Source organism: Plectrocnemia conspersa, unplaced genomic scaffold (genome assembly GCF_051122295.1).
Source record: "Plectrocnemia conspersa isolate PC_06_02 unplaced genomic scaffold, ASM5112229v1 ptg000001l, whole genome shotgun sequence".
Classification (NCBI taxonomy): Eukaryota; Metazoa; Arthropoda; class Insecta; order Trichoptera; family Polycentropodidae; genus Plectrocnemia; species Plectrocnemia conspersa.
The window spans coordinates 22,260,935-22,288,344 of record NW_028277165.1 but is presented as its reverse complement, the minus strand read 5'-3'; the positions used below and the strand labels follow the sequence as shown (position 1 = coordinate 22,288,344).

The 27,410-nt window shown below is 30.4% G+C and overlaps 1 protein-coding gene across 1 annotated transcript; it reads right to left on the bottom strand.

Annotated features, from left to right (window-relative positions):
• Nucleotides 1–7,035: 7,035 nt before the first annotated feature.
• On the bottom strand, nt 7,036–26,483 carry egg (SET domain bifurcated histone lysine methyltransferase eggless). The gene is made up of 31 exons (XM_088201860.1): nt 26,404–26,483; nt 26,178–26,281; nt 25,356–25,548; nt 24,608–25,284; nt 22,410–22,685; nt 22,195–22,343; nt 21,558–21,641; nt 21,409–21,478; nt 21,101–21,348; nt 20,756–21,038; nt 14,740–14,882; nt 14,607–14,666; nt 14,480–14,536; nt 14,269–14,409; nt 13,896–14,025; nt 13,720–13,825; nt 13,250–13,449; nt 12,975–13,186; nt 12,845–12,901; nt 12,647–12,778; nt 11,655–11,803; nt 11,388–11,583; nt 10,850–11,017; nt 10,651–10,787; nt 10,065–10,128; nt 9,761–9,997; nt 9,544–9,695; nt 9,070–9,479; nt 8,889–8,958; nt 8,549–8,633; nt 7,036–8,477 (listed from the first exon to the last, which is right to left on the bottom strand). Exons 2-31 carry the CDS (start codon nt 26,272–26,274, stop codon nt 8,271–8,273), a joined length of 5,190 nt encoding a protein of 1,729 aa, XP_088057986.1. The 5' UTR covers nt 26,275–26,281; nt 26,404–26,483; the 3' UTR covers nt 7,036–8,270.
• Nucleotides 26,484–27,410: the final 927 nt, after the last annotated feature.

Genomic DNA, 27,410 nt, shown 5'->3' with positions numbered 1-27,410 from the left:
CACAATTAAAAGAGTTCTCAATGATCTAAGCAAATGATGGTTTGCATAACCAATGCCTGAACTACAAGTATATAGTGGATGAACGAAAACATCCTGTAAACATTATTAGGTGAACACAATGCCGGTTCTATTGGCCAACTCTGGCTTCTTTCAGTTTAATGGTCAATTGTGAGCAGTACTTAGTGGAATTAATAGTTTGGTTTAAATACACAATGTTACATTCCTTAATCATATTACACGTTACTTTGCTCTGGTAAATGTCTATCTGAATTTGTATGTAACATTAAAAAATGTATTATTATTCAGTTTCAGTATTCACCATTGGACTTTAATTTAAATCACATTTTTCGAAAACATCTGTAATATTTTTCTTTTCTAATACTTGGATATGTAGTGCTTGAAAGAATACTACACACGTTATTTTCTGCCTATACTCTAGTTAATTAAAAATTACTTGCAAAGCATTTTGTGGGGGGGGGGGCAGATAAATTTGACCCTCCCCCTTGAATTTGGTCAGAAAATGCATGTCATTTAATGAAAAACTATGAGTTTTAATGAAAGCAAAATATTTAAAAAAACGACCACTGATTGGCCATTTGCTTTTGCCCCCCCCCCCTTCTTCTGGATAAAGCTGAAACGACGTCCTTGATTCTAAACCAGAAATTCTCACGTTATCTTTCAAAGAAATCTAAAAAAAACAGTCTAGTATATATTTACCAGTGAAAATATAATTTATCTGCCAGATGCTAGTAAAATTATATTATTTAAGCTTTTCCATATGTAGTAATATATACATTAACATACTTATTTTTTACTTACGATGTATAAATGTTACAGTGAATGTGTCTTTTTAGACGAATCCAAATACATTTTCACCAGTAGATATATAAAAAATAATTTAATTGACAGGCACTAATATGCTGCTCTAAAATTTCCATGAAACTCAATTTGACAGTTGCGAAACGTCCAATTGCTGTTCAAACCCAAACCTAACTTAATGAAAGTTCTGAAACTAATTATAGTTTTAGAACTTTCTAAGTAAAATACAAACTAAGCCAACTCGTCTCTCATGGGATGTTTGATGTCTGCACTTGGATATTACACTAAGTTTTAAAAATATTATAGCTATCCTTAACGATACTGCGAACTTCTGATGTAAGAGTGTTGGTCCAAGTATATTTAAACCGAGGAATCAAAAACAATTACCAGTTCTCACTAGTCAAAAATCTACTTCAAAAGCAATAAAATCGTATCGGCGTCGTCGTAGTAGGAACACTCGTAACGAGCGTTCTCACTGCGAAGGCGACGGTTTTATTGCTTTTGTGGTTGATTTTTGACTACTGAAAAGTGATAATTGTTTTTTGCACTCTCCTATTGGTCAAAATTCGGTTTAGCTATGCTTCATTCGATTCTCACTTATTGTAAATCGTTATATAGTTATAGAAATCTTAATATGAACGCTAGATAACTGACTGTATCCACTGCGACAGCACGGTTTTATTGCTTTTGACGTGGATTCTAAGCAGGGACATCCCTTGAATTCAGCCAGAAAATACTATGAATCTTAATGAAATGGAAATATTAAAAAACGACCACTGACTGGATAATTTTTGCCCTTTATCTTTCACTTTCACAAGTTTTGAGCTTAATCGTGAAAGCTTTCAAGGCATCCGAGAATTTTATGAGCTACATATATTACATTTCCTCTTGAAAGCTAATGAACATTTGTGTGAAAAAGAAGCAAATGGTGAACAGCATCTATGTCTCCTCCTTTCACATAGTTCACAACTTGGTTTATTTTATTCAGAACCTTCAAAACCTCGATTGAATTCCTTTTTATTTTCCACCTAATATACCCAAATCTTTTTTAAATTCTTTGTTGTTTACTATATGTATAACAGGATTTCTTAAAGCTCTTTCTGAATTATAAATAATAGTTTAGTTTGGTTCCAATTGGGTTGAGAAACTCTGTTCTAGTACTTATATCTACAAGTTACAATAATATACAGCTAGTATCGTTCATTGTCATTCCTTTTACAACATTTTCACAATATAAGTAAAAATTTTAACATGTACTGTTTCATTGTTCCCATCTTGTGCAAATGGTGTATTTTATATATTTTTGGAAAAGGCCTGCCATTAAATTGTATGTTTTAAAATGTTAGATAAACTAATTAAATGTATACTCCTTAAAATAAGATGGACTCATTAATATTTATAAAAATACACTAGTACTCGCTTATAGGCATGTTTGTAAGAAAATAATCGTTTTATATTACTTATTTATTAACATGTTAATCCCGATATAGATAATTTAGTCTTTAAAGGCTAATACATCGATTATGAATAAAATAATACCCTTTAATATGTTATAATTGTAAATAATCTTTATATTGTTGTGTACTGCTATTAATTTATTGATTATTATTTTTAAAGTATTATATTGAAGTGTTTCTCTGGCCTAAGAGTGTTATAAAATTATGTAGCTTTGTTAGCACATTTTTCGTTTGATTGTAGCTGTTTGTAGCTGTTAATAGCTGAAAAGACTGACAGGTTAACGTGATAAAGGTATGTAAGCATACTTCAATATACGCATCAGGGTTTAACATCTAAAAATGTAATCAAAAATAAATTTATAAAAATCGTTGCGTATATGAATATGCTTGAATATGCACGTACACATTTGCATGTAATATGATATACTTTTGAAGCTTGTATGAATTGTATTTTGATATAAACATACAGTATCTACTCATCGAATTATAGGTATCAATGGTAACTATAACTTATTTCTAAGATGCTACGAAGAAAGTCAATTATTTTTTTTATTCCAACTGTTTTGATGTTTAAGTGTATCAATGTATAATATCAAGTATTGCAGTTAGTATTTTAATTAAAGAACAACTTAACACAACACAAAATGATTTAAAGTTCATAGCAACAGTGTAATAGGCTTAGCAGGAACAGTATGGTTTATAAAACTAGATATAACATGATACGAATAACTTTGAATCTAATGAAACAGTCTTTTGTTTTTATTTTTTATATATGTACAGAGTATTAATGGTTATAAATTATAATTTATTTACAGAAACTTTTTAGTCAATAATTTGCAATACTTGATTTAGTTACTTAATACATTGTTACTACTAAAGCAAGTCAATAAAAATATTGTACTGATGTAGATGTAGATTAACATAGGAACAGTTGTAAATGTAATTTTAAACTATTGTCTATAATCCGCCGAGTAGATACTATACAAAACATGTTCATAATAAAATGTGGCGTTTTGAAAGTGATCATTTTTCAATTCCAGTGGTGTAGCATACTAATAGCAAACTGGTGAAATGAATCACGGTCACCTGCCCGCGTACACTTCCTATTCGCGATCGAAGATTGTTTGATGTCGCCGGCGGAGGCCCTCCTCGGGTACCGGAGTTTCGTACCATAGTGTGTCTCGTTAAACAAATTAAAAGTCAAATTACGTGTGTACAGAAGCGTTCGATTGTTCATTAGAATGTATCATATTATGAATCTACGAATTAAGCCAAAACATTTTTATAAGACAAAGCCTCACATCAGTTGATAGAAATTTGTCAGGTAGTACACATATGTGTAAAGCTCAATAGAAATGTTGACTTTCCCAACAGCCATCGGCTGTTGTGAGGTATCATCTTATTAAAAACGTTTTGTTAAGCCATTAAACGCTCGGGGCTCGGCTGCGGCGCGAGAAGCTGTCCACTATTATACTACATATATTATATATATATAAACATATATCGATAGAATATAAAGGATAAGTTATGTTTAATGCGTATATATCAATATTGTAAGTGTTGGCTGTTGCGACAGTTTGTCGCATTACTCTTTTTGTAGGGGAAGGTATCGTATCTGAGAATATTGTTTCATCTGAAAACCATTTTAGTGCTACTAGCAAGAACAAAAAAAATACTCTTGTGTGGTAATTATAATTTCCTAGAATGTTTATCAATACAGTTAGCCAATAAGTGTCCATAGATAAAGTCAGAGTGGTAAGGAGAGTTCTCCCAACAAATAATAAAAGAGCTTCTTGCCAATTCAATTATGTACCATCAAAAATTACACTGTTATTTATATCAATTAAAATACATATAAATAGACTGTAGAAGTATTTTGTTTTATAAATTAATATATTTATTTTTTTAATACGCTATAAATATTAAAATTGATGCTATTTATTTACTATTAGATTGCTAAATAATTATCATTTTTTTACATCAATACAGCATTATGAACATATTTTTAAGCTCCGGGACTTTATCACGACAGTATATTCAATTTCAATTCTGATAAATAGCATATTTTTATAGTTTCAGTAATTAATAATATGAACTTTCATTCAGTGCTGATCACACTTTGAGTTATTTAATCAGGTACGATACCTTCCAATGTATGATATTCACGGGGTTGTTGCCGTCGCGGTCGAGCTAAGCAGCATATATATATTAATAAACAATGCATATTTTGAGATGAAAGAATATTTTTATATTTAATTTGCATATTGTATGTGATTTGTTTTATGTGATAAATGCAATTTGTGCAAAAGCCTTTCAATACGATACAATTTATCTAACCTTACTAATGTTGTTCTATACAATCTTTTTCGTTTACGGATTCTTAATGAGCTTTTCTTCTAGCATATTTTATTTAATCGTTTTTGTTTGGTGTAAATAATTGTTAATTTTTGACGTTGTTTTGCCAGAAAGTGGTTCATTTAAAAGTAGCATGTATGCATTTATAAATTTATATCTCTTACTGTAAGCTTGGATAATTTGATTGAAACAATTCACCGAGAATCATGAAACGATGATCTCATAAAGCATAGCTTTCTTTTGCTAATTGCTATATTCGTGTTCCATTCACAATTTGAATCAATATTTTGCTAAATCTTTCCCAACATATTCTTAAACTCTTTTATGTTTTGTTAAAATTAATTCAATAATCTGTGCTTATATTTATAACTTATATTTAAATGAATTTATACAAAAATTCAGTTCATACATACAAAAATATCTTCATCAATAGTGATTGTTAATCTAATATACAAATCTATCATAATTGATTTACGATCCATAACCAATTAAAATCCTTATTTTATCTTGGAGCACAAAACCATGAAAGTTGCCGCAGCAAGAATTTGTTATTTAAAATCAAAATCAGACAAGTCCATTTAATTTAGATGCATTGCTTCAAATACAGACATGTCACAAGAAAAGTAAAACTCATCAACCTATCAGAAGCAAGTGTTGGATTTCTATTTTAGTTTTTTTTTTAATAAGTCCACTTAAGTAACACCATATGAAAAATATATACCCAAAACTAAAATTCAAAAGTGAGTAAATGTGACATGTATGATATTGATTCTAGTCAGTAGTATAAAATTTGAACAAAACAGTCATTCCTAATTAAATCAAAGAGAAAAAGTTGTGGAAAAAATGTGATTTTTGTAAAACTACTAAAAAACATATAATTATTTAAAAAATATTAATTCATGAATAAGTAACAATAATATACGCTATTTATAAATGTACCACTTTGATTATTATTTTTTATATTTAAATAATTTATAATTGGAGTTATATACTTGTAAAAAAATATAAGGAGTTTAATTTTATGCTTAATGTGAAGGTAATTGTTATTATTATTATTATAAAAACGTAAACGTTTCGACTTAAGCTTAATTTTTCATGTATATATCATAATAGAACGGTTCCTGTGAACTTTATTATTATATTATATTTACGAAACGTAATCTATTGTAAATTTAATTTTGTTACCTATATGTTAGAACTTTTAATTGAGAATGTTTCAGACTTTTCGTTATTGAATGTTTTATATGGTTGTTTCGTTATCAATTGGTTATTATAAACTTGCGAAGTGATGAAATTGTTTTTAATTGATTTTTCCCTTCTATTGAATCGAACGAGAGTTAGTTCTAATTGACATTTGTTATTCGATTTGTAAAGTAATCGTTCAAATTTGCATTCGTGAATCTTATTTCTCAAATATTGTTATAACAGAATTCGAAGCCAAAGATGTAAAAAAATAAATATATATATACATACAAATATATAACTATACGATAATTGTCGATAAATTAAATGTTTACGAATTTAACATTGTTTTGCATGAATGAATCAATGAATAACAATAGGACCAATTGGTTTGTTTTTAGGTTAACTATACATTCGCAAAGCACAAACATTAACCGTACTTTTAGTTATTTTAGTACTTTAAATCCTCAAAGTCTATCATTGTGTATGTGAATAGTTGTCTGATGTTAATTAATATGTTTTGATTGTTTATACATTTCTAATATCACACGCGATTCAACAAACGTAGTTGGCTATAAAAAAAAAACAATTCATTCAAGATTAGATAAAATCATTACCATTCATTACCAAAGAGTAGAACGAGTGATTGTTATAAAAAAATATGCTTATCAATGTGAAATTAGTAGTATCTGAAGTTTGACTCGAAACTTAATATTTAAAGGTGAATTTTTACCATTGCAAAAAGAGATCTTTGCTTCTGTAACTATTTTTAATGAAATGTTACACACGCGTGTATCCGACTAGCCTTGACTAAACGTTTTCTTTTTGTACGCATGTTGTAAAGATTGTAACAAATATTTTATTATGTACTTTTTAAGAATATTGTGCAATATTTATTAAAATATACACGTATGAAATTAATATGTAATAACACCGCAGCCAGAGTAAATTTTTGAGGCCTGTCGATGGTAAACGCTATTATACTTTAAATATGTATAAAATTATATTTGATATATATTGCTCGAATATTATAATTTTGCATTGTATAATAAATTATTTAATTAATAATAATTAAAAACAATTTCATTTCATGATGATTATTATTGGAATGATTGCAATTTTATATAGCAATGGTTATGTGTTGTTCTTTTGTGATATTTTGAAGCATATTCGATGACATGGCTAAATATTTTCATTAAATTTGTACAGTAATAAAATTTCATACAGTAAAAAGATGAGCGTTTTATTCACAATTGTTTTAACAGTTTACATTTATTCAATAACTCAAATACAACTATAAGGAAAAGATACATATAATTCTTATATGTAAAGTTAAAAGTAATTATAAAATTGAAATCATCAATCAATTTAAAACAATAAATACACATTTTTTAATAAAAATAAAGAAAAATGGTGTTAAATTTAAAATAAAATAAATATAAATTGGTCAGATTATAAACTGGCAAATTAAAATAAACATATACAGACATACAATTGATATTATATCGAGGAGAATCAAGTCAAAACATTAAAAGCGCAAAAAATCAAAATACTGCACTATTGGCCTGTAAAATGGTAGAACAGTTATTATTTTAATACAAAGGCAAATCAGCAGTGTTTTTGAGTAGTGAAGAGATAAAACCCATTGAACTTTGTCGACGAATGATAGTTTAGTATAGTGATGCGTGTCTGTCACTCCAGCAAGTGTGCGAATGGACTAGTCGAGTTCTTCGGTAATTAAAGGCGTTTAAAAGTAACGTTATTAGCACACCATATCGTTTATGATGTTCTGCATGTATGCTGGTTTTTCGCAGTTTTCAAACAGAGGGTGACTCTTAAAAAAAATTGTTACTTGGATTTTGCAGTCGAAATGTGCCATAGTGGCATACCTTCTCACCAAAACAAGATATTCCACTAACAGTGTGACATACAAAATATACCTTCGATCTACAGTCAAATCAAAATGACATGAACGAGCATTTTGATAATGCTTGATGCAACAATAATATTTACACTTCCGAGCATCTTGAATAGACATTTTTACAATTTTATACCGATCAAAGAAACGATTGAATCTGAGCAAGAATTGCAGGAGTGGCTGCATTGGACAAAAAAAATGTTTTCTAACAGTATCCATGCACTGAACGTTAGAAAACTTGCATTCAATACCTCATAATCAATAAATTACGAAATAATAAATATCTAGGTTTTTATTTGATCCACCTTTTTACAATATAAATAATATTTTAACAGTAAATGTAAAAAATTGCTTTAATCAATCTTTTTTACTCCTTGCGCTTAGCAGAAATTAACATATCGCTCTTTAGTTGGCATTTGGTAAATCAACAATATATTCTAACAAACAAATAGTAAAGTTGTTTAGATTATTAATTTTTTATTACAAAAATCTTATACATTAAAATGGAAAATAATAAGAGTAGTCTCACTAACAGATTTTTATAGCAAACGTCCACGACAATTTTCCGTCATACATTTGCAAATAATTATTTTTCCTGGCACACTTCCAATATCGTAATTGTAGTTCCAAGTCAATTCAGCGCCTGCTTTGATCTGGTCTAGAGCGAAGAATGCCACCCACGGAAAACGAGGATCGTGAGTGTCAACGAATACGTTTTGGACAAAAACATTTGGGGTACACGAGTGCTAGAAAACATAAAATCAAATGAGTTGTATAATTCCTTATATATGTAAGTATATTATACAAAATAATTTACGTTCAAGTATCGTCCGATGTTTCCTTTAACTCTTGCGTCCATTATATAGCAAGCTTCGTCTTTTCCATATAGCGCTCGTACAGATCTAAAAAAAAAACATATTTTTATTGAACAGGAAGAGAACAATAAGTTGGCCCAAAAAAAATTCTATAGTTTCAAAATTAAAAAATGCATCCATTTAAAATAAAGCATGTCGCAAAAAGATTGATAATGTTATAGAAAATATTTAGCATTAAAAAATCATTTTAATAACGAGATATATTTAATTAAACATCGCCGTAAAGAAATGAGTAATTTTCGATCTTTAAAATATCCTAAAATTGTATAAAATATTACTTACTTATAATGGGGAACATATCCATCATCATCGAATCCTTCTGTTGGCGCAAGTCTGGAAGGTTCTCTTAATACTAAAAGAAAAAAAACAGATATTTGATAAGCTTATATTGTAATTCTAGCTGTTAGATTGGCTACATGATATAATGGAACTAATAATAAAATAAAAATGAAACAAACACTACCTTCTTCATCGTCGCTTATAGTTATCATTTCATTTATATCGGTGTTTTGAATACCCACTGCAAGTTTCATAACCGTATCTTGAGGCTCAATTTTAACCTGAACTTGACTAACATCTATTTTAGGGATTTCGTCCGATTTAGATGCATCTTTTGCTTCTGTAATACTATCCGTAGCAGATTTTTCTTTGTCCTCTTTATCGTTAGCAGATGTAGCTGTTAAATTCATTTCTTCATCTCTTTTTTCAGTTTCAACATTTTCCACAGGTTTTTCTTGGTCGTCTTTATTATTAGTCGATTTAACTGGCACATTTTTTTCTGTGTCATTTTCAGTCTGATATTTTTTCGTTTTGTCCTTATTGCTGGTGTCGGAACCCGTAGTGCTTGGTTTGCGCCTAGGTCGTAACGATCGCCTAAATAATAAATGACACATTAAGTGTAAAGAAAATAATGATTTTCAAGTTCCAAGTTACTCACTTGACGGTGTTTGTGGGACTATTTATATAGAAGTCTGGAACCAAAGCTTTGGGATTAAATTCTTCGTCGGATTCACCATGAGCTCCCGATTTACCATGATCGTCGATATCATCACCCTCGTTGTCATCATCTCCGTCTCCATCCGAATTAGACTGAAAAATAACAATAAAATTAATCAGATTTAACTTCAATCACTACATATTATTCTAATACGAACCATAGATTCGTTTATCTTGTCCTCTTCCGGCACATCAGATTCATAGCTGTCTTTGAGTCTTTCGACTACTTCTATATAATCAAGATCAGCCAAAAATTTATCGCCTTCGTTGATACCGCCATCGATATTTGCTACAGCGTCTGTGAGTAAGTTTCCGGCGTAAATGCAAATGAAAGTTCCTCTCGGAACATCATTGAGGGCCCGAATACCCCAACCCTTATGAGTAGTGTGAAAAACCTGTGTTGTTTGATTTTTTATAAGTAAAAAATTAAGCACGTAATAATACACATGTAATAAATCTCACTTGTAATTTTAATTGCAAAGGATGTTGAGCAACTCTGTTAAGACAAGTTTTGCGACATTTACATCTGTAAATTAATAACACAAATATATTATATTAGCAAAGAAATAGCAATCCCTACAAATGAAGATTTAATATAAATAAACAAGAGAGCGATTTTTGTTTTATTCAAATAGATACATAGATCAAATGGCAGTTCTTCAGAAACAGAACACATATATAATTAACAAAATAAATATAAAAATATTTTGTTTGAATTTAAAAAAAATATTTTAGTTATATATTGCCTATGCCTTTGTTTTGTGTACATCTTAACCATTTAAACGCCAGCGATTCACAGGAACATGTGAGTCGCTGTTCAATATTATACAATACCATTTTGAATTAATAATAGTCTTAAAGAAAAATAGCAAATAAATCATAAAAATAGATATATTCTGATATTGATACACACTGAAAGACTTTTCCACTGCTGTGCCGCAGTCTTAATAGCAGAACGTGCATCGTATACCTCAAATATACGCAGTTTTTCTGGCTGTACAGATATTTACAAAGCTACAAAAGGGTGAGCTATGTTAATTAGTTTTACCTCGAATTGCATTCATATATCCCGGTTGGGACCTGTTCCAACAGTCGTTTGTATTGATATCCCACTAAAGAAGTATCCAAGCCGATGAATCGTGCACCTTCGTAAGTTAATTGCCAACATTGACACTTCTCCTTGTCCTAAAATATAAAGAACGGCGTAAATACTTACAATCGGATAATATGTCACATACCAACATTACCTGACAATCGTCAGTGCAGTCGCAACTGCACAAGAAATCTTCGTCCAAGTTTAGATTGACACCTTGAGTCGCTTCTCTGGTGGTACTATAAGACCAGAACTCGGGTAGTGAACTATTGTAATAGTTGATGCAAGGAACCGGAACAGCCTCTTTACCATGCGATATGTCCTATACATTGATATATTATAATATAGTACATATAACTATTTTAAAATAATTGATTTTTAGAGGTATCCTGCGCTTTATAAAGACTGAATTTTATTTTATTGAACAGCACGGAGGCTATGTAGAAAAACCTTCTGTACCTATTTTATTTATCTCCACAAAACAAGAAGTAATTGAAAAAAAATTAATATTACTACCGAAATCAGTGTGTAATTTTATATTCATGCAGAATAATCGATCCTTATATATTTTACAAATATCTGAATATATGAAAGAAAGATTATAACTTGTACATTGCTGAACCCTTTTAAAGTATACTATTTCGACCACTATACAAAAATAAAGTAAATTAGGTATAATTAAAAAATCTTACAATGTTAGTCACGTAGCGTTTTTGTAATGTAAATTCGGCTAAGCAATTTATTGTAGATTCAAAGTCGAACAAATCGATGCTCATCTCAGAGTTTATCTGCATCAGATAACGGTGCAGTTCTTCCACATCTCGCAAACGTCTGCCACAGGGTGCTTTGTACATCACATACCGTTTGTAACGGAATCTCATCAGTTGCCTTAAAATAATGCAATAATAATAAATTTAGTTTCTCTTTTACACGGTTTTGGCCAAAAATACGGCAAATACCTTTCCCAGCCTGACACAAGAGGTCTTGCAAGCGGATTGTAATTCTTCAGACTCTTGAGCGGCATAAGAGTCGAATTGGCGCATTTCTCTGTGCATACATGTGAACACACCATTCTTGATGGATGAATCCACGTTTTCGGCGTAAAGTACTAATGGAAGAAAAAATGCTTACATTAAAGTTTGCTTGTCCGAGGATGGTTGCTTAATCTTTAAATAAATATGAATGTCTTTTTAATGACATTTTTTGAGTATTTATATTTTTTATTTTTTTGTGGATATTATTTTAAATTATATTTAAAAAAAAGTCCCATGGCTGAATATAGAGATTTAGATATATATTTTATTGATAGTGATAGAGAAGATTTTATATTTGATTTATCTCTTCCAATGAGGATAGCGAAAAGAGCGATATTATAATTAGGCCTATTGGTCTAAATCGGAAGTAGAAATCTGACAGTGGCAGTGAGGAAACAATATCTCAAATAAATAACACCATTCCAGATTAGAGAATTATGACAGATAACGATAGTGTGCCTTTAAAATTTCAATATTCGTCAGGTGATAAAAGTTCTGGACCTCTAGTTCCTTCAAATTGTATCCAGCCTATTGATTGTTTTAAATTATTTTATATTGATGAAAAAAAATATTATGTGCCTGGTCCAAATATCATCATCGACAAATCAGTTGCAAAATTTGAAAGTGAAATAAGTTTTATTACTTGTAATAAAAAAAAAATCCAAAATTGGGAATTCGTCGATTCGAAAGTTTATTTGTTCACTTTTTTGCCTTATTTCAGACACGTTAAACGTTTCAGAAAATTTTAATTATTCAAAACATCATTTTACAAGTACACTCAACACTTTTTTTACACGGTTTTGAAATAACAGTCCAAAAAAATTGTATTATTGTATTATTTTGAACAGGAACAGATTCAAAACCATAACATTTTTTTAAATTTGATTATTGTTCTATAATAAATGATGCATGCTTACCACAACTCTGCTTTTAATTTGAGTATTATTTGAATCTAACGACTCCGGCGTAAGATCTTCTAGCTGATCCATGTTACTTGTACTAGTAGCAGTACTCTTTCTAGCCACAGCACGCTGAGGTTTCTGACGATTCTAAAATAAAACACAATACAATAAATAAAATCAGATGCAATATATGTATAATAATCGGAAGCATACCTCTTCGGGAGTCTCCATTTCTTGAGTCCTCGTATATTCCACATAAGGAAAATCGGTCTAAAATCATCGTCGTATTAATATGGTTAGTTAAATAATGTACAATATTAGACATTTCTTAATGAATTTGAACCGTTTTCGACGTGGATCGATTGGTGATAGCTCCAGAAGGTCGATGACGGCCTGGAGCGTGCGCTCGCCTATCGGCAGCTTGCAACTGTTGGTAGAGCAGCGAGAGCCTGGTGCTGCCTCTGTAAATCCATTCGTCTCTCTGTCCTGCGCCTTCGAATCTCAACAGCGCCAACGAAGCATCGATGGATATAACTCTAGCGTCCCACCAACGCCCTATGAGCAAATTTCAAAACAAGTTATAATTTGATTGTTATCACATTAACAAATTTGACTCACCGTTCTTCTCTGTCTTGAGGATCTGCCCTGGCTGCATGCGTACCATAGGTCGTTCTGGATATGTGAGTAAATATTTTTTAACAAAATCCCTCGAATCGGGATGTACGTCTTCCCAAACTTTCTGCGAACGTTCGACCACGGGCAAGACTTCCTTATGGGGAACGTATTGTGAATAACCATCATCGAAAAATATGAGATATCTAAAACGGATGCATTTGTTAAAATTATACTTTTTAAAATCTGAACCTATTCTACATAGTTAATTATATGTATTTTCATTAAAATTTATTATAGCGCTCTATTGTAAAAAATATATAAAATGTACAGCATGTAAAACTACAAAGAAAGTGACGGAGATGCCAGAAAAAAATACACAGTTTGAACAAATAGTGTAGAAATCATGAGCTAAGATTAATTTTTCATATTCTTTATAGAAACGACAATTCGATAATGATACATTTTTAACATACCTGTAATTATTTGCTGGTGCAGGACATTCAGCTATCACGCCCGAATAATATGCATCCTTTTTAACTATAGTGACAGTGTCTTTAAATAAAGCAATGACGCGAGTGCCTAATAAAAAAACAAATAAATTACTAGCACATTCTAATATATTTAACATAAATGATACAAACTTTATAACCTATAGGATATCTGACGTTGGCGGGTTTGCAACAAGCGACCTGACGACCAGTCACTTGCTTAGTGTTACAACGACCCATGGAGTAGAATTCCACCGTCAACATTGAGAATATAAGTGGCGCTCCGTTAGTCTGTAAGACATTGTTATCATTAACAATAATGACTTAAATTGTACAAAAATAAAATCGGAATTGTTTTATTCGCAATAAATGATCATTAAAAGCTTTCTAATTTTGGTGCAACTTTCTGTAAAAATGTTAGCAAGTATTTAATGAGACTAATAAGGTTAAAATAAATAATGATAATAAAACAATGCAAATATTCATATTTATTTTTGTAGCAATATTCATGCATATAAAAATATAATAACATACTCTTTGTATGGGTTTTCCGATCGGACTTATGTTGACGACTTTAGCTTGAACCCAACCACCGAACACAGATGTTTTTACGGTGTAAACTATGCTTCCGATTGATATGGTGGGCTGCACGTACGCTCCTGGTGGTGGAATATCCTGAAACATTAATTTTATTATAAATCACATCATAGAATAATATGACGCAGACGTTTAAGTATAAGAATACCTTTTCAAGTTCTCTGAGATTCGTTTTTTTCGCAGTGGATCTTCTCCCGGTGTTGTTCTATTATTAAAACAAATTAGTTCTATAACATCTTAAAATCTTACAAACCCTATAATAGTTTATATTATACCTCTTTTGAGCTACTTCCATGGACATAAGATTCATATAACGCACTTCCGTCAGATTGAGCCTAAATTATATAAAAATATACATATAAACATATATACACTGAATATACAGAGAAATAATATATTAAGACTTACATTTGCACCTTCAGAATCATATGGGATTATTAACGACGGGCGAACCTGTCGTTTTATTTTGATGTTGTCATAGAGCTCGTGTCTTATACGATTTGTGTTGATCATTAGTCTGTCGATGCACCGTTTCATATTTATTGTTTCCTCTGAAAATAATCATACATATGTATAAATTGTGTATTTACATGACACTAGTATGTAGACATTGAAACATCAATCATAAAAGTAGTGTTAATTAACCAATGTTTTAAGCAACGGGTCATTTTTTTGTTAATATTTTTTTTGTTTTGTGAATATTTCACCCAACATAAAATTATATGATAACTTTTGAATGAAAGAAGTAATAAAAAAGGTTTTGACTTGTACTGGTACATCTTTTATAATTATTTTATCAATAGTTTTCAATATATGTTGCACAAAATCAAAATTAAAAGCTAATTACCTTACATCTAAAATGTGTTTTATTTTTATTTAAAAACATATTTGTCTCGAATAAATTTAATAGCATCTTAAACTTTTTTAGTTGTCAGTGGATTAGAACAGAGCTAATGTAAGTCGAATTCAATTTAATAAATAATTTATGACTTTTACTGTGTCATTTTACGATAAAAAAAATGTTTTTTACTGTGTCATTTTACGATATCCATTTGTTTGTATATTAAAAATGCGGTAAAAATAAAGTCGTAATATTATTTTTCATATGATGTTAAGATTTACTACATAGATGATAGCACAATTAACTTTTTTTATTGCAGGGAGATACTATAGAAACCTTCAGTAGAAATCAGGAGGCAAAAAAATAGGTTTTACCCGTTTCGTGGATTACCATCAGCAAACGTAATGGGTAGAAGCTCTCTGATCTGTCGGTTAAGTATTAATGATGGAATATAAATAGCTCAGTTTACATATAAAACTATGCGCTTATTTCAGCTGTATCCTATTTTTTTAATATTGGCAATTTTATTTTTGAAAAATTTAGATAAAAATACTATAATACTGAACCAATCAAGTTAAAGGGTTGCTTTGTGGTTTTCATACTGATTTTCGTTCTTATATGGGATTTATTTGTATGTATTTCATATATTAATAGCTTTGTGTATTTTCTACGTTTATCTTAATTTAACCCTTTGCGCTCGTAAGTCGACTATGTGTCGACATCGTATTTCAAGCGTTGTACTCGAACGTCGACAATATGTCGACAAAACTTTGAATGCATTTATTGGCTTTGTGTTCAAGCAAATTTTGAAAATTTCAATTTATTAATAGTAAAAAGACTTCTGTTAAACACATTTCAGTAATATTGAATTTTTAACTTATGCAAATAACTCAATAATTTTAAATTTACAAGTGTAAGTTTATTGTAAAATTTTTCATCGGAACATGGTCAAAGCGCGCGCTGTTAGGACGGCATCGCGCTAGACTTGACAGATGTAGGTTGGCAATTATTGCTTTAAAACTGATTTTTTCCTTCTAAGGGCATCTATATTTTTATGATATGGGATGAAACGGGATCATATGCTATAATTGTGCATAATTATTACTTTATATTGTCTGTCTGTTATGAAATAAAAATAAAAATTTTAAGTCGGACAAAAGAGCGAGATGCCGTTATGATAGCAGAGCTCGCTTACTCGCTCGCACTAATAAAATGAGCGATTGACAACTATCGACCTGGGTACTCAACTCATACGATAATATTAGTCTCGACACATTTAATGTATTTTCGAGCTAGTAAATAACTAAATGATGTAAAACAGAATTAGTTATCTGTGTTTTAATTATTTATAAATACATATATTGATTTTCTTTTAAAAATTATCCATATAATTACGAATGACGATATAATATTGAATTTTTAAGGACGTGACGATGAATTAGATATTGACCGTGATATAATTACTGTGACAGTAATAGTATGCGTTTATGCTAAGACTATTTTTACCAATTTTAAATCTTTTTCAAGTATTTGAAGTTTCAAGGTTTAGGATAATCTTTTAATGTAATAATTTTTTATGATTAATTTATTTATATTTTTAAAAACTGTTTTAATAAATTCAAAACTTAAAAATTCAAAAATAAAGCCACGAGGCCAAACTACGCTGGTTCGCTCTAGGTATAAGAACACCTGCCAATCCAAAACAGATCCCCACAAAAAAACAATGTAATATTTATCATTTTTGCCTCAAATGGGCAAATACATACGAAAAACTTGTAGAATATTTGTCTAAATATAAAATTTGATCATTTTAACAAAATACAATAAAACTTTACCGGCCCCACCTATTTTTTTTTATGTACAAAAAAATTGGGTGGGGCCTGGCCCCGATTGCATTTATATTATCACCACAGCTGATATTTTTGAGCGCCATTTCGAAATTTGTTAATATGTGGGGGCACCTATTCATGCCATATTTTTAAAAATATTATGGTTCAAATAATTGATTTACAGCCTTAAATTATACTAAAAAGCCATTTTATTATGCTCAAATGCTTACGTCACCTTTTAATGTCCAATGAGTACTGGCGATTTTCTTGATGACACCTATAGAAGTCATCCGTGGTGAAAGGGTTAAAAGTCTTGTAAAACATATTTTTTTTCAGTGAGTTTTAGGATTGTATTGTACTTATATAAATTTATCCATATTTAACACTCTAAAGGTGGATGACTCAAATATGCGTCATTGAAAAACTATAGTTAAAAGTCGTTTATGCACAACATAATCAACACTTACACGTTTAATTTGATAAGATTTAAAACACAGTTTGTAAATTAGTGATATCTATTATATATTGTTAAGTATAATTACAGCTTACAATCAATGGATGTCGCTTAGCAGTTAGGGCTTAATTTAAATAATAGCGCATTCTTAATATTAAAATGTTTAGTTTGCTGCGGGGAACTGAACCGATAGTCTCTAGGATATCAGTTCAACGCCTGAAGGACTACGACATTCCGGTTATACAAGACAATCTAAATATAAAGTTGTAAAATCGCCATGACGCGCTTTGAATGTCTCTCTGTAAAACATATGACTGAAGAATATAGACAAGGTTATTTTGCTCATGTAACACCATAGACCAGGGGTCGGCAAACCTTTTTTGTGAAGGACCAGATTGTAAATATTTTAATATAGCTTTATAGCTTTATCATTTCTCTCAAATATTCAAATGTAGTGTAAATTTTAAATATAAGCACTGTTTTTGTTTTTAGCTCTAAGTTCAATCTGTTAAGAAATCTTATGATATCTGCAGCAAAGGCTAATTCTCAAATCTATTTAATATCAGATAATAATAGCCAAGGGCAGCGTTTTTCGTTGAAAAAAAAATTTAATCGCTCCTATGATTTAAAATATCTTAGTCAACCTATACCATGACTGGGCCATTGGACTACTGTATGGTAGAGAAAGTCGAAATATACGGCTTATATTATGATAAAAAAATAGTCACAGAACTGATGAAGGTTAAGTTCACGATAGTTAATAAAGTTTACGGTTAGTATAATAGTTTTATTAATACACAATAAATTTAAATGTTTTCTATAGTACCTGTTGGTGAATAGTGCATTTTTACAAAAAACTGCTATTTAGTTGTCTATTGATGTTACACACAATGTGCTTATCTTTTAGCAAATGTTCTCGCCGAAAAACTGGTAAACGAACAAATCTGAAGATGCTGTCAAATTTAAAGTGCATAACGTCACGGTGAAATACAAAGCAATAGGAGCTTGACGGTTGGCCGCTCTATTATAGCACATACTTTGATTTTTTTATATGTCGAATCTAACAATTACTTGCAGGCCAGATTAAAATAAGCAGAGGGCTGGATTTGGCTGTAATTTTCAGACCTCTGCCATAAACAGTGCATATATTAAAAAATATCTAATTTAATTTGGCCTTCTTTTTCGTATTTTAAATATTCCTATTCTAAGTGCACGTAAACGCAGGACAAATACCCCCTGGACATATATCTCCCATCAAAACTCCCCTGGACATTAACCCCCCGTACAAATAATCCCCTGTGCAAATAACCCCCTGACAAATAGCCCCCTGAAAATTAACCCCCCGTGTAAATAACCCCCCTGACGATTAACCCCCGCCACGTATAGAGATAAGTATGTTATATAAGTTGTTATTATTTATAATAAAATAATGTTTAATACGAATAATCAGTATCAATACTAATTTATTTCATTCAGAAAAATACAGAAGTTTTAAAATATCAATAAAACTAACACATTTACGAAGAATATATACGTATTGTATATTTTGTACTGGTTACCAGTGCGAGCAAAATTGTTATAAAGAATATTAAAAAAAAATAAAAAATATTATTAGGCTAGTTACATATGTATGTATAATACAGCTAAACTTTGGTAATGGCGTCAGTATATGTTTTATTAAGTATAATAGAGCGTCACGAGACGTGTTAAGTAATATCTGTATTATCTTTATACGTGGCGGGGGTTAATTGTCAGGGAGGCTATTTGCATGGTGGGTTAATTGTCAGGGGGTTATTTGCACGGGGGGTCAATGTCCAGGGGGGTTTTGACGGGGTGTTATTTTCCAAGGGGTATATTTCCAGGCGGTTAGTGTCCTAGAACCATATTTCCTAATCTACATTATCCTTTATATATAGACCTTCGCTTTACTTTATTCGGAATCTCATTATCGGCAACTTAGCGTCAAAAGTGTTAAATTTTGCTTTTAAAAATCATTGGTTAAATCTTCAAAATGTATCCTTTTGCTTAAAACATATGTGCTGATGTGCATATTGTTTGTGTTTATTTATTGTAAGGTGCATAACAATTTTTCGAATTAAATATTTTTTAAAACGTTAATATATGTTTTTATATGTTATATTTAACTAACAGTATATTTTTTTATTTTTTATAATACGTTTATTGTAATCTGATTTTCTAAAAAGTCTAAAACTTGTTAATTGGAATATATTAACCATTTACCAAGAAAAAACAACAAATAAAAAAACTAAAAACTAAGGTTTTACTAAGAAAAAAAACAACAAGTAAAAAACTTGTGCTCTTTGTAATTTTAATCTTGATTAAATTATATTGTAATCATTTTTTTTTTGTATAAACGCAAATTGTTGATCGATGTTATGAGCGCTAAACGCTATAGAACGAGCGCGATGCGCAAGATAATAAGCGCATTGCGCAAGATAATAAACGATAAGTGCAAAAAAAATACAAGCAGTCCAATATTTTAATTATTCAGAATTCATATGACATCTAGCTATTTACAAATTTCTTAATGGTTATAAACCCCTGCCGCTACATCACTCAGCTGTTTTTTTTAATAATTCATTTATTTGTTTTGCCGCGCATTTGATTGCGATGGACGAAAAATCATCTAAAAACATCATTACATTTACCTTCCTATACTATTTATACCTAATACTATGTCATTTATTTTTTGTGAATAGTAAGTACAATTCTTCGTGAACACATTTCAATAAATTATTCTTTTCTAAGTTTCATGGTTAACGTTTTACAAATTATTTAAAAAAGTACAATAAAAAAAGTTATTTTTCGATTAAAGTATTTAAATTATAATATATTTTAAATATTTAATTAATTATTTTTTAACTCAAATACTGACAAACTATCAATCTTTCGCTGTATTATTTTTAATTTGTAAAAAGATTAATCAAAACATGTTTTATTTCATTTTTACTTACAAAAATTGAAATTAAAAAAAAGCTTGAAATTAAATACGAGCTGGCACTACCCCAACCAAAAAAAAAATACGAGTGCAAAGGGTTAAAAATCTCCCGTATTCCGGTATAGAATTAAAAAAATTTCAGCATTGAAAATATAATTCGAAACTGTAAGAGAAAACTAATAAAATAATTTGAGAATTTTGTCTAAGCAAATCTTGATAATCGATATTTTCAACAAAAAAATTACATTGTTATTATCTAATTTACACAAATATCTAGTCTTTGTGGCGAATATCTTACTGTACAGTTATCAATATAAAATTTAATAAAGTAATTCCCTCACCTTCAAGCTTATTGACCTCTTCAACAATTTTTTCAGTGCACATATCAATTTGTTTGTTAAAATTATATTTTATAAACATGTCGTTCAACACCTCAGGCAGAGACTCCTCAATCATTTCTATCTCCTCATCAGGGAGTGGATCGCCAGTCGAATACGGAACGATATCTATACTTTCCTCATCCTCTCCTTCCGAATCCGAATCAATCACTTCAATATGTTCATCGTTAAATGGTATCTCTGTGTCTATCAAGGGTTTTACAACGCAAAACCTAGAGATCAAATACTAAAAAATAAAAAATTGTAAGTCTTTTGTCAATATAAGATTCAATATAACATTTTTATTACCTCCATATCTCTGATGGTGCTGTTCAGGCAATCTACACACATTTCTGGATGGCGTTCCCTCTTCGCCCTTTTTACTTTGTGCATACCTAACGCAAAGAGCGGACTCGGAACCAGCTCAGAACACGACCTTTTGCATGATAGAATGCAGGAACGATTGCTTTGAGGGTCGGGGACTGGATCTGGCTGTGGTTCGACGTTTATTTCTGTAACGACCTTTGCAGGTGTTACTTCTTCTTGAGTCTTTTCAACTAAAAAATAGTATTTTATATACAAATCTATATATACAAATCCACAATAATAATTAATACCTGGTACACTTTTCGTTTTATTCGAGTCATCTTCATCGTCACTATCGAGATTAAATATTTCTACTGGTTTCTATAAAGCAATATATCGGTATAACATATATATCATGGAATAACATATATAAATGATTATAAAATAATATAATAATTACAATAGAAGCCATGTCATCATTAGTGTTGCGCGAAATGGTCGATATTGTAATTTCAGCAGTGTTTATTCTCACAGAAGAAGTATTCTGGAATCCGAGATAAATATTAGAAGCAGCCGGATCCATGTGTATCACATAAAGTTCGTTGCGAGTGAAATAATAAATATTTTATTAATTGTCTTCATATTGTTTTGTACATATATGGAGAAATAATAAATAAAAAAAATATTATGGTTATAGTAGATCTAAAATACCATACAGTTTGATTTTATAAAATACAACATAATAATTCTCACGCTATATAATCAATCAATTGAGTGGATTTAAAAAAGCATATTTTTATAAAATATTATAATCAGTTCATATATATTAAGGATTATATTGATAATACGACACCCCACAAGTGAAGAGTCAATCAGACTGAAGCGGCTTAGAACAATTATATATATAAGAAAAATTCAATAAGTTGATTTATAAATTATTGAGTTGTTTATTATAGACCTAAGTTACGTAATATAAAAACATTCACCTTTTTATTTACAACAAAGAAAACATTTCGTAAATGTTACTAAATAGTTCAACGATCAATATTATTTTTTATAACTATAAAGAATTAAATTCAAATAATAGCATTACTAACCTTAGGTTGTGTTGCCGGTAAACCACTAATAACACTCGCTCCCGTATCAGCACTACATAAAATCTTTGAAGATTGCGTCTTGCTGTTAGACATTATTTCAATAGAAGATGGAATACAAACAGTCATCGTTTTGCATTTCTTAGCATTTTCTACTTACAAAAAGATATTAAACTAAAATCAATAATTAATCATACATATATTAAGAACTATACTACCTTCGTCGGAACTTTCTAAATCGACTATATCCATTGAATCAGTTTTTAAATTTGTTGGTCTTTTAGGTGTTATCTTCTTTTTCTTTGACATTGTATCCAATGCTTTATCCGCTACCTTTCCATCAGCAGGTTGAGACTCTTTATCTTCGTCGGATAGATCAATCACATCGTCCTTTGTACTTTCAGTTATCGTTGTGGTTTCTTGAACGGTACTAGACGATGCTGTTTTCGAGTCATCGGAAGATTTTACTTCATCAGTTTTTACAATCGGTTCATCTATTACATATTTAATAAAAAATTAAAGCAAATAATGCCACAAAATACAGTAGCTTTCAGAAAATGCAACCTTGAATAATGCAACTATTTTCAAATATTCAAATAAAAAAAGGTGAGAATAGCATAGTCTGTGACTAGTAACACTGAGGTTTGAGCCCAGACGGCCAGGGCCGCCAAGAGTGAGCCCGGACCCTGGGAAAACAATGATTCCAGGTCTCATGACAAAAATGGCATTTTATATATTTTTTAATGAATAATAATTTGAATAAATAATATTAGGTACGAGTTAATCCTTTAAAAAAAAATTAGCCACCGTTGTGACATATTTTCTGAAATCATATTTTATGCGAAATATTTTAATTAGGCATTAAAAACATCTACTCATAATATTTACTTGATAATTAGTCGTGTTTTCTTTGCTGCTCAGTGTTGTTGCTAGTTAGCGAATTTTCAATCCAAGTCAAAAGCAATAAAATCGTGCCAATTAAGACTTTTTATAACAATATTACAAGTGAGAATCGAATAAAGTACATCTAAACCGAATTTTGCCCAATAGTAGAGCAAAAAACAATTATCCCTTCTCAGAAGTCAAAAACCCACGTCAAAAACAATAAAATCGTGCCATCGCAGTGGGAACACTCTCGTTACCGAGCGGTTCCATTGTGACAGCGCCGACACGATTTAATTACTTTTGGCGAGAATTTTTGCCTTCTGAGAAGTGATAATTGTTTTTGCGATTTTTTTTACAATTCGAGACTTTTTCCTATATTTTCTTTTAGGAATAACCACATGAAACTGAATGCATTATTTATTTATTTTGCTGCATTAAATCCAGTTGTCAAATTACAAATAATACATTCTATAAAAAACATAAAATTTATATAATTCAGATGGTGCTGTTGTTGATTTTTCGTTATTTTTTGCTTCGTTGTTAGGTATTCAATCTGAAAATTCAGATTAAGTACCTAAATTTACTGCTACTAATTTACATTCTTTTAATATTTCTTCTCATGTCTTATATATTTTAAACGTTCAAAAAGCAATAGTCAACAATAATTTTCAAACAAATTTTAACACAAACGAAACCGCGGCAAAAATCTACAACCCGTCCCTATGAATAATAATGTTTATTGTAAAAGTACTACCTAGAAAGTTTGTGCTTTTGAAGGCAATGTTCCGCTCCTTTTATTTCTTGTATTTATAAAAATGGCTGAAGGAACTTAAACCTGAAATACATCAGTACATACATCTCAAACGGCTGTAGTTTAGTTCAGATTCATTATTTGAGGTGAGATTTTTACTTTTTTATAAATATATTATGATTTTTTTCCAGAGAAATTAGTCCCCCCCCCCCTCCTTTCGGCAGACCTGCCGATGGCTGAAGATTCGAATTTTTATTTATAAAATAAATGTATTATTATTATTAAAACCAACATCTATTCATTATAAATTATATAGCACGTAATAATTTATAACTAATAATATAGATGTCATCGATTCCCAGACTTACCCAGTTGGTACAGATTTACCCTATTGTAACATATTGGGCATCTGTCATGTTACAACCAAAGATTTAAAAAAAATTTAAAATGGAACAAAATTAAATTTCATACAATTCTTTAATATTGAGGTAATCTTGGAATTACATTTATATCTTCATTATTAAAAATAAATAAATCAGACAATGAAATTTGTAGCAGGTTTTTTGCTATATTAGAATAGGATTTCCTTTAATTATTGATTGAATTCATAAAATAAAATATAACTGCTTGGAAAATATATAATATTTCAGCATTAATCACTATTTTTTTTAAAAGTAGTACACCAGATTTTAAAACAAACTTTTTTTCGAAATCATTTGAGGGAAGTTGCATTTTTCAAAAAGCTACTTTATATACATAATATACAATATATTTACATACCAATATCCATAGCCTCTTTCTGCTTATCATTCTTAGCATTGTCTTCTCCAAATAGAGTTTTCATAGTGTTTTTTAATTCAATATTCAAATTTTCCAAGTCTTGCTTAGAAACATTCATATTATCCTTATTAGAAGCAATGTTCTGCAATTCAGCTGTTAAATTGTCTATTAATGTTTTAGACCCTGTTTGGTTAGTATCATCAATCCTAGTCTCATTTAGACTTTTAATTATGTTGTCTTCGAGCAACTGGAGTTCCCTGAACTTATCGCTTTTTTTTGCATTTTCTATTAAATCATCAATATTATCTGTACTTATGTTCTCAACACACTCCATAGCTGCATGGTTATCAGCCTCTTTTTCGCTTTTATTTTTAATAATATCCATTGTTGCATCACTTGTGCTTTCGACGCATTCCATAACTGTATCTCTATCAGCTTCTTTATCGCTTTTGCTTTCGACACACTCCATAGTTGTGTCATCACTGGAAGTTATTTTATTACTACTTTTCCGCTCAGACTCGGTTAAGCTCACATTTTTTACTTTGCTAATAGTATCTTTTTCTTCGCCACTTTCATAGCGAAGAACAAAATCTTCATTAATTTCAATCTCATCGTCCAAGTTATCCTGATCTATTTCATCTTCAGCCTGCTGTTCAACTTCGCAATCATCATTATTTCTGTAGCATATCGAAATAAATTAAAAACATTTCAATCAACTCAGAAATGGTGTAGCTATCTATATAGTTACCTCTCCTCCTGGTTATCGTGATTGCTTCCCGGAGACTGAAGCTCTTCATCTTCGCCGTCCCCATCTCCGTCGTCTCCATCTCCATCAGCATCGTCATCACTATCGTTTTGTTCAAGACCAACAGCTTCTTCGAATAAGCCTAATTCATCTAAAGGAACTTGTCCAGATGTATTTTCAGCTTCAAGTGTATCATCTAAAATATGAAATTTATTCAGATTAAAAAGCTTTCAAATTCCCTGCATGAATTATTAAAGATGTCTTTGCAGTAAGTAATCGGATCGTTCTCCATAACGGTGAGTTTAAGGATGTGATTTATTCGCAAAAGTAGGTCAAAATAATGCAAGATTATGGGACAAGCTTCTAGTGCTCGATAAGTATAGGAAAGCAATAAGGTGTTAGAATTCTTAATTACACAACGTTGCGATTATTTGATATATAAAATAAAAATTTATAGTAATTCCAACGAAATGGATTTTTGAAGAAGTATTACGAAAAATAATTTTAATAACTTTAAGAATCGTTTCTTATTGCTAAGTATGGCTTACACACTACTTAATGTAGTACTTGTATGAAGATATTATCATGCGTTTTGCTTACGAACGAAGCGAAGGATTCAGCAAGAGCCATATTTTTATTATTAGTTTTTAATATTTTTGTGCAATATGCATTCTATAATAACAATAATTGAATTGATCAGTCGAACGCTTTGTATACAAAGGCAATAAAAAAATGCAATAGAAAGAAGTTAGTACATAAGTGACAACGATATAATCAAATTGTTTATCACTAACATAACCTTAAAATAAAATTCCTTTCACATACCTTTTAATACGCTAGAATCCTCTTTCTGGACTTCAGGTTCTATCTTATTTTCCGATTGCTCATCGCTCATTACGGCGTCAACGTTTGTGTCCGTCATTCTTATTCTAGAAAAAGAAGAAGTCTGAACAAAATGTTATAAAAAGGCAAATTCAACCGTAAGAAAGAGTTTTATTTGATATCAAAGATAACTAATGAGTATAAATAAGATGTTTATAGCACAATCTACCCTAATTTTGCGCATTTAAATGGAATTAGCACTACAAACACCAAAGAAGCGGCAAACGCGAATAGTAAGCTTTTGACACTATTTTGCCCACAAGCATACTTTTTTTGACCATATTTATTTTTAATGATACCTAAATACAATTTTATTATATTATATTTAACGTTTAAAACCCGCAAAAATTAATAAACAATAATCACACAGTATTGATTTATTTTTTTAAAGTGTTTCTAAAAAATAACAAAAAAATATGAAAAATTTTTCAATAAAAAAATCGCAACAATTTAAATAGTACACTAAATAATAATAAAAAAGCGTTAGTCTTTCACTTGTTTGCCAGTGGTATACCTTGAAAGTTTCGTCTGTCTGAGGGCCGCCAATTTAAAACCTATACAACTGTATATAAAAAGGCCCATACAAAGACTTCGAAATGTTGCTATTTTGCCTTTCGGCCAGTTTGTGCATTATTATTTGTCTATTTTTTTCACTATCATAGGCAGATAAATCCGCTGCAAGTGTCAGAACAGTTATTTGTGAATTGGATTCAAAAGTGTGACCCATACTTTTTAATTCAACAGTAAATTGAGGCCTTCCACGAGGCCCATTTTAAGGAAATTTATCAAGCTAACGTTTCACTGTGACAAATAGTAGAACCAGCCCAAGGATATTTAGCGCCCCAGACAAAAAAATTCACCTTACACATTTTTGTTCGTTTAAAAATGTAAGGTGACCCTTTTTTAGCTCTTACAAGCATCCTGCATTCAACATAGCACATCATTTTTTTTAATTTAAAAATATGAATTGGTTAGCGGACCGCCAAAATAAATTCGCAAGCTTGTGCTTATACGAACTTCCGACACAGTGTCGAATAGAATAAAACGCCCCTTTGGAGAAGTTGGCGCTCCGGGTAATGGCCCGTACTGCCTGTCAAAATTCCTCGGGCCTGTTTTTACAAACAATACCCTCCTCAAATCCCAAATTAATATATTTCATGGTTACCGCTACACTGT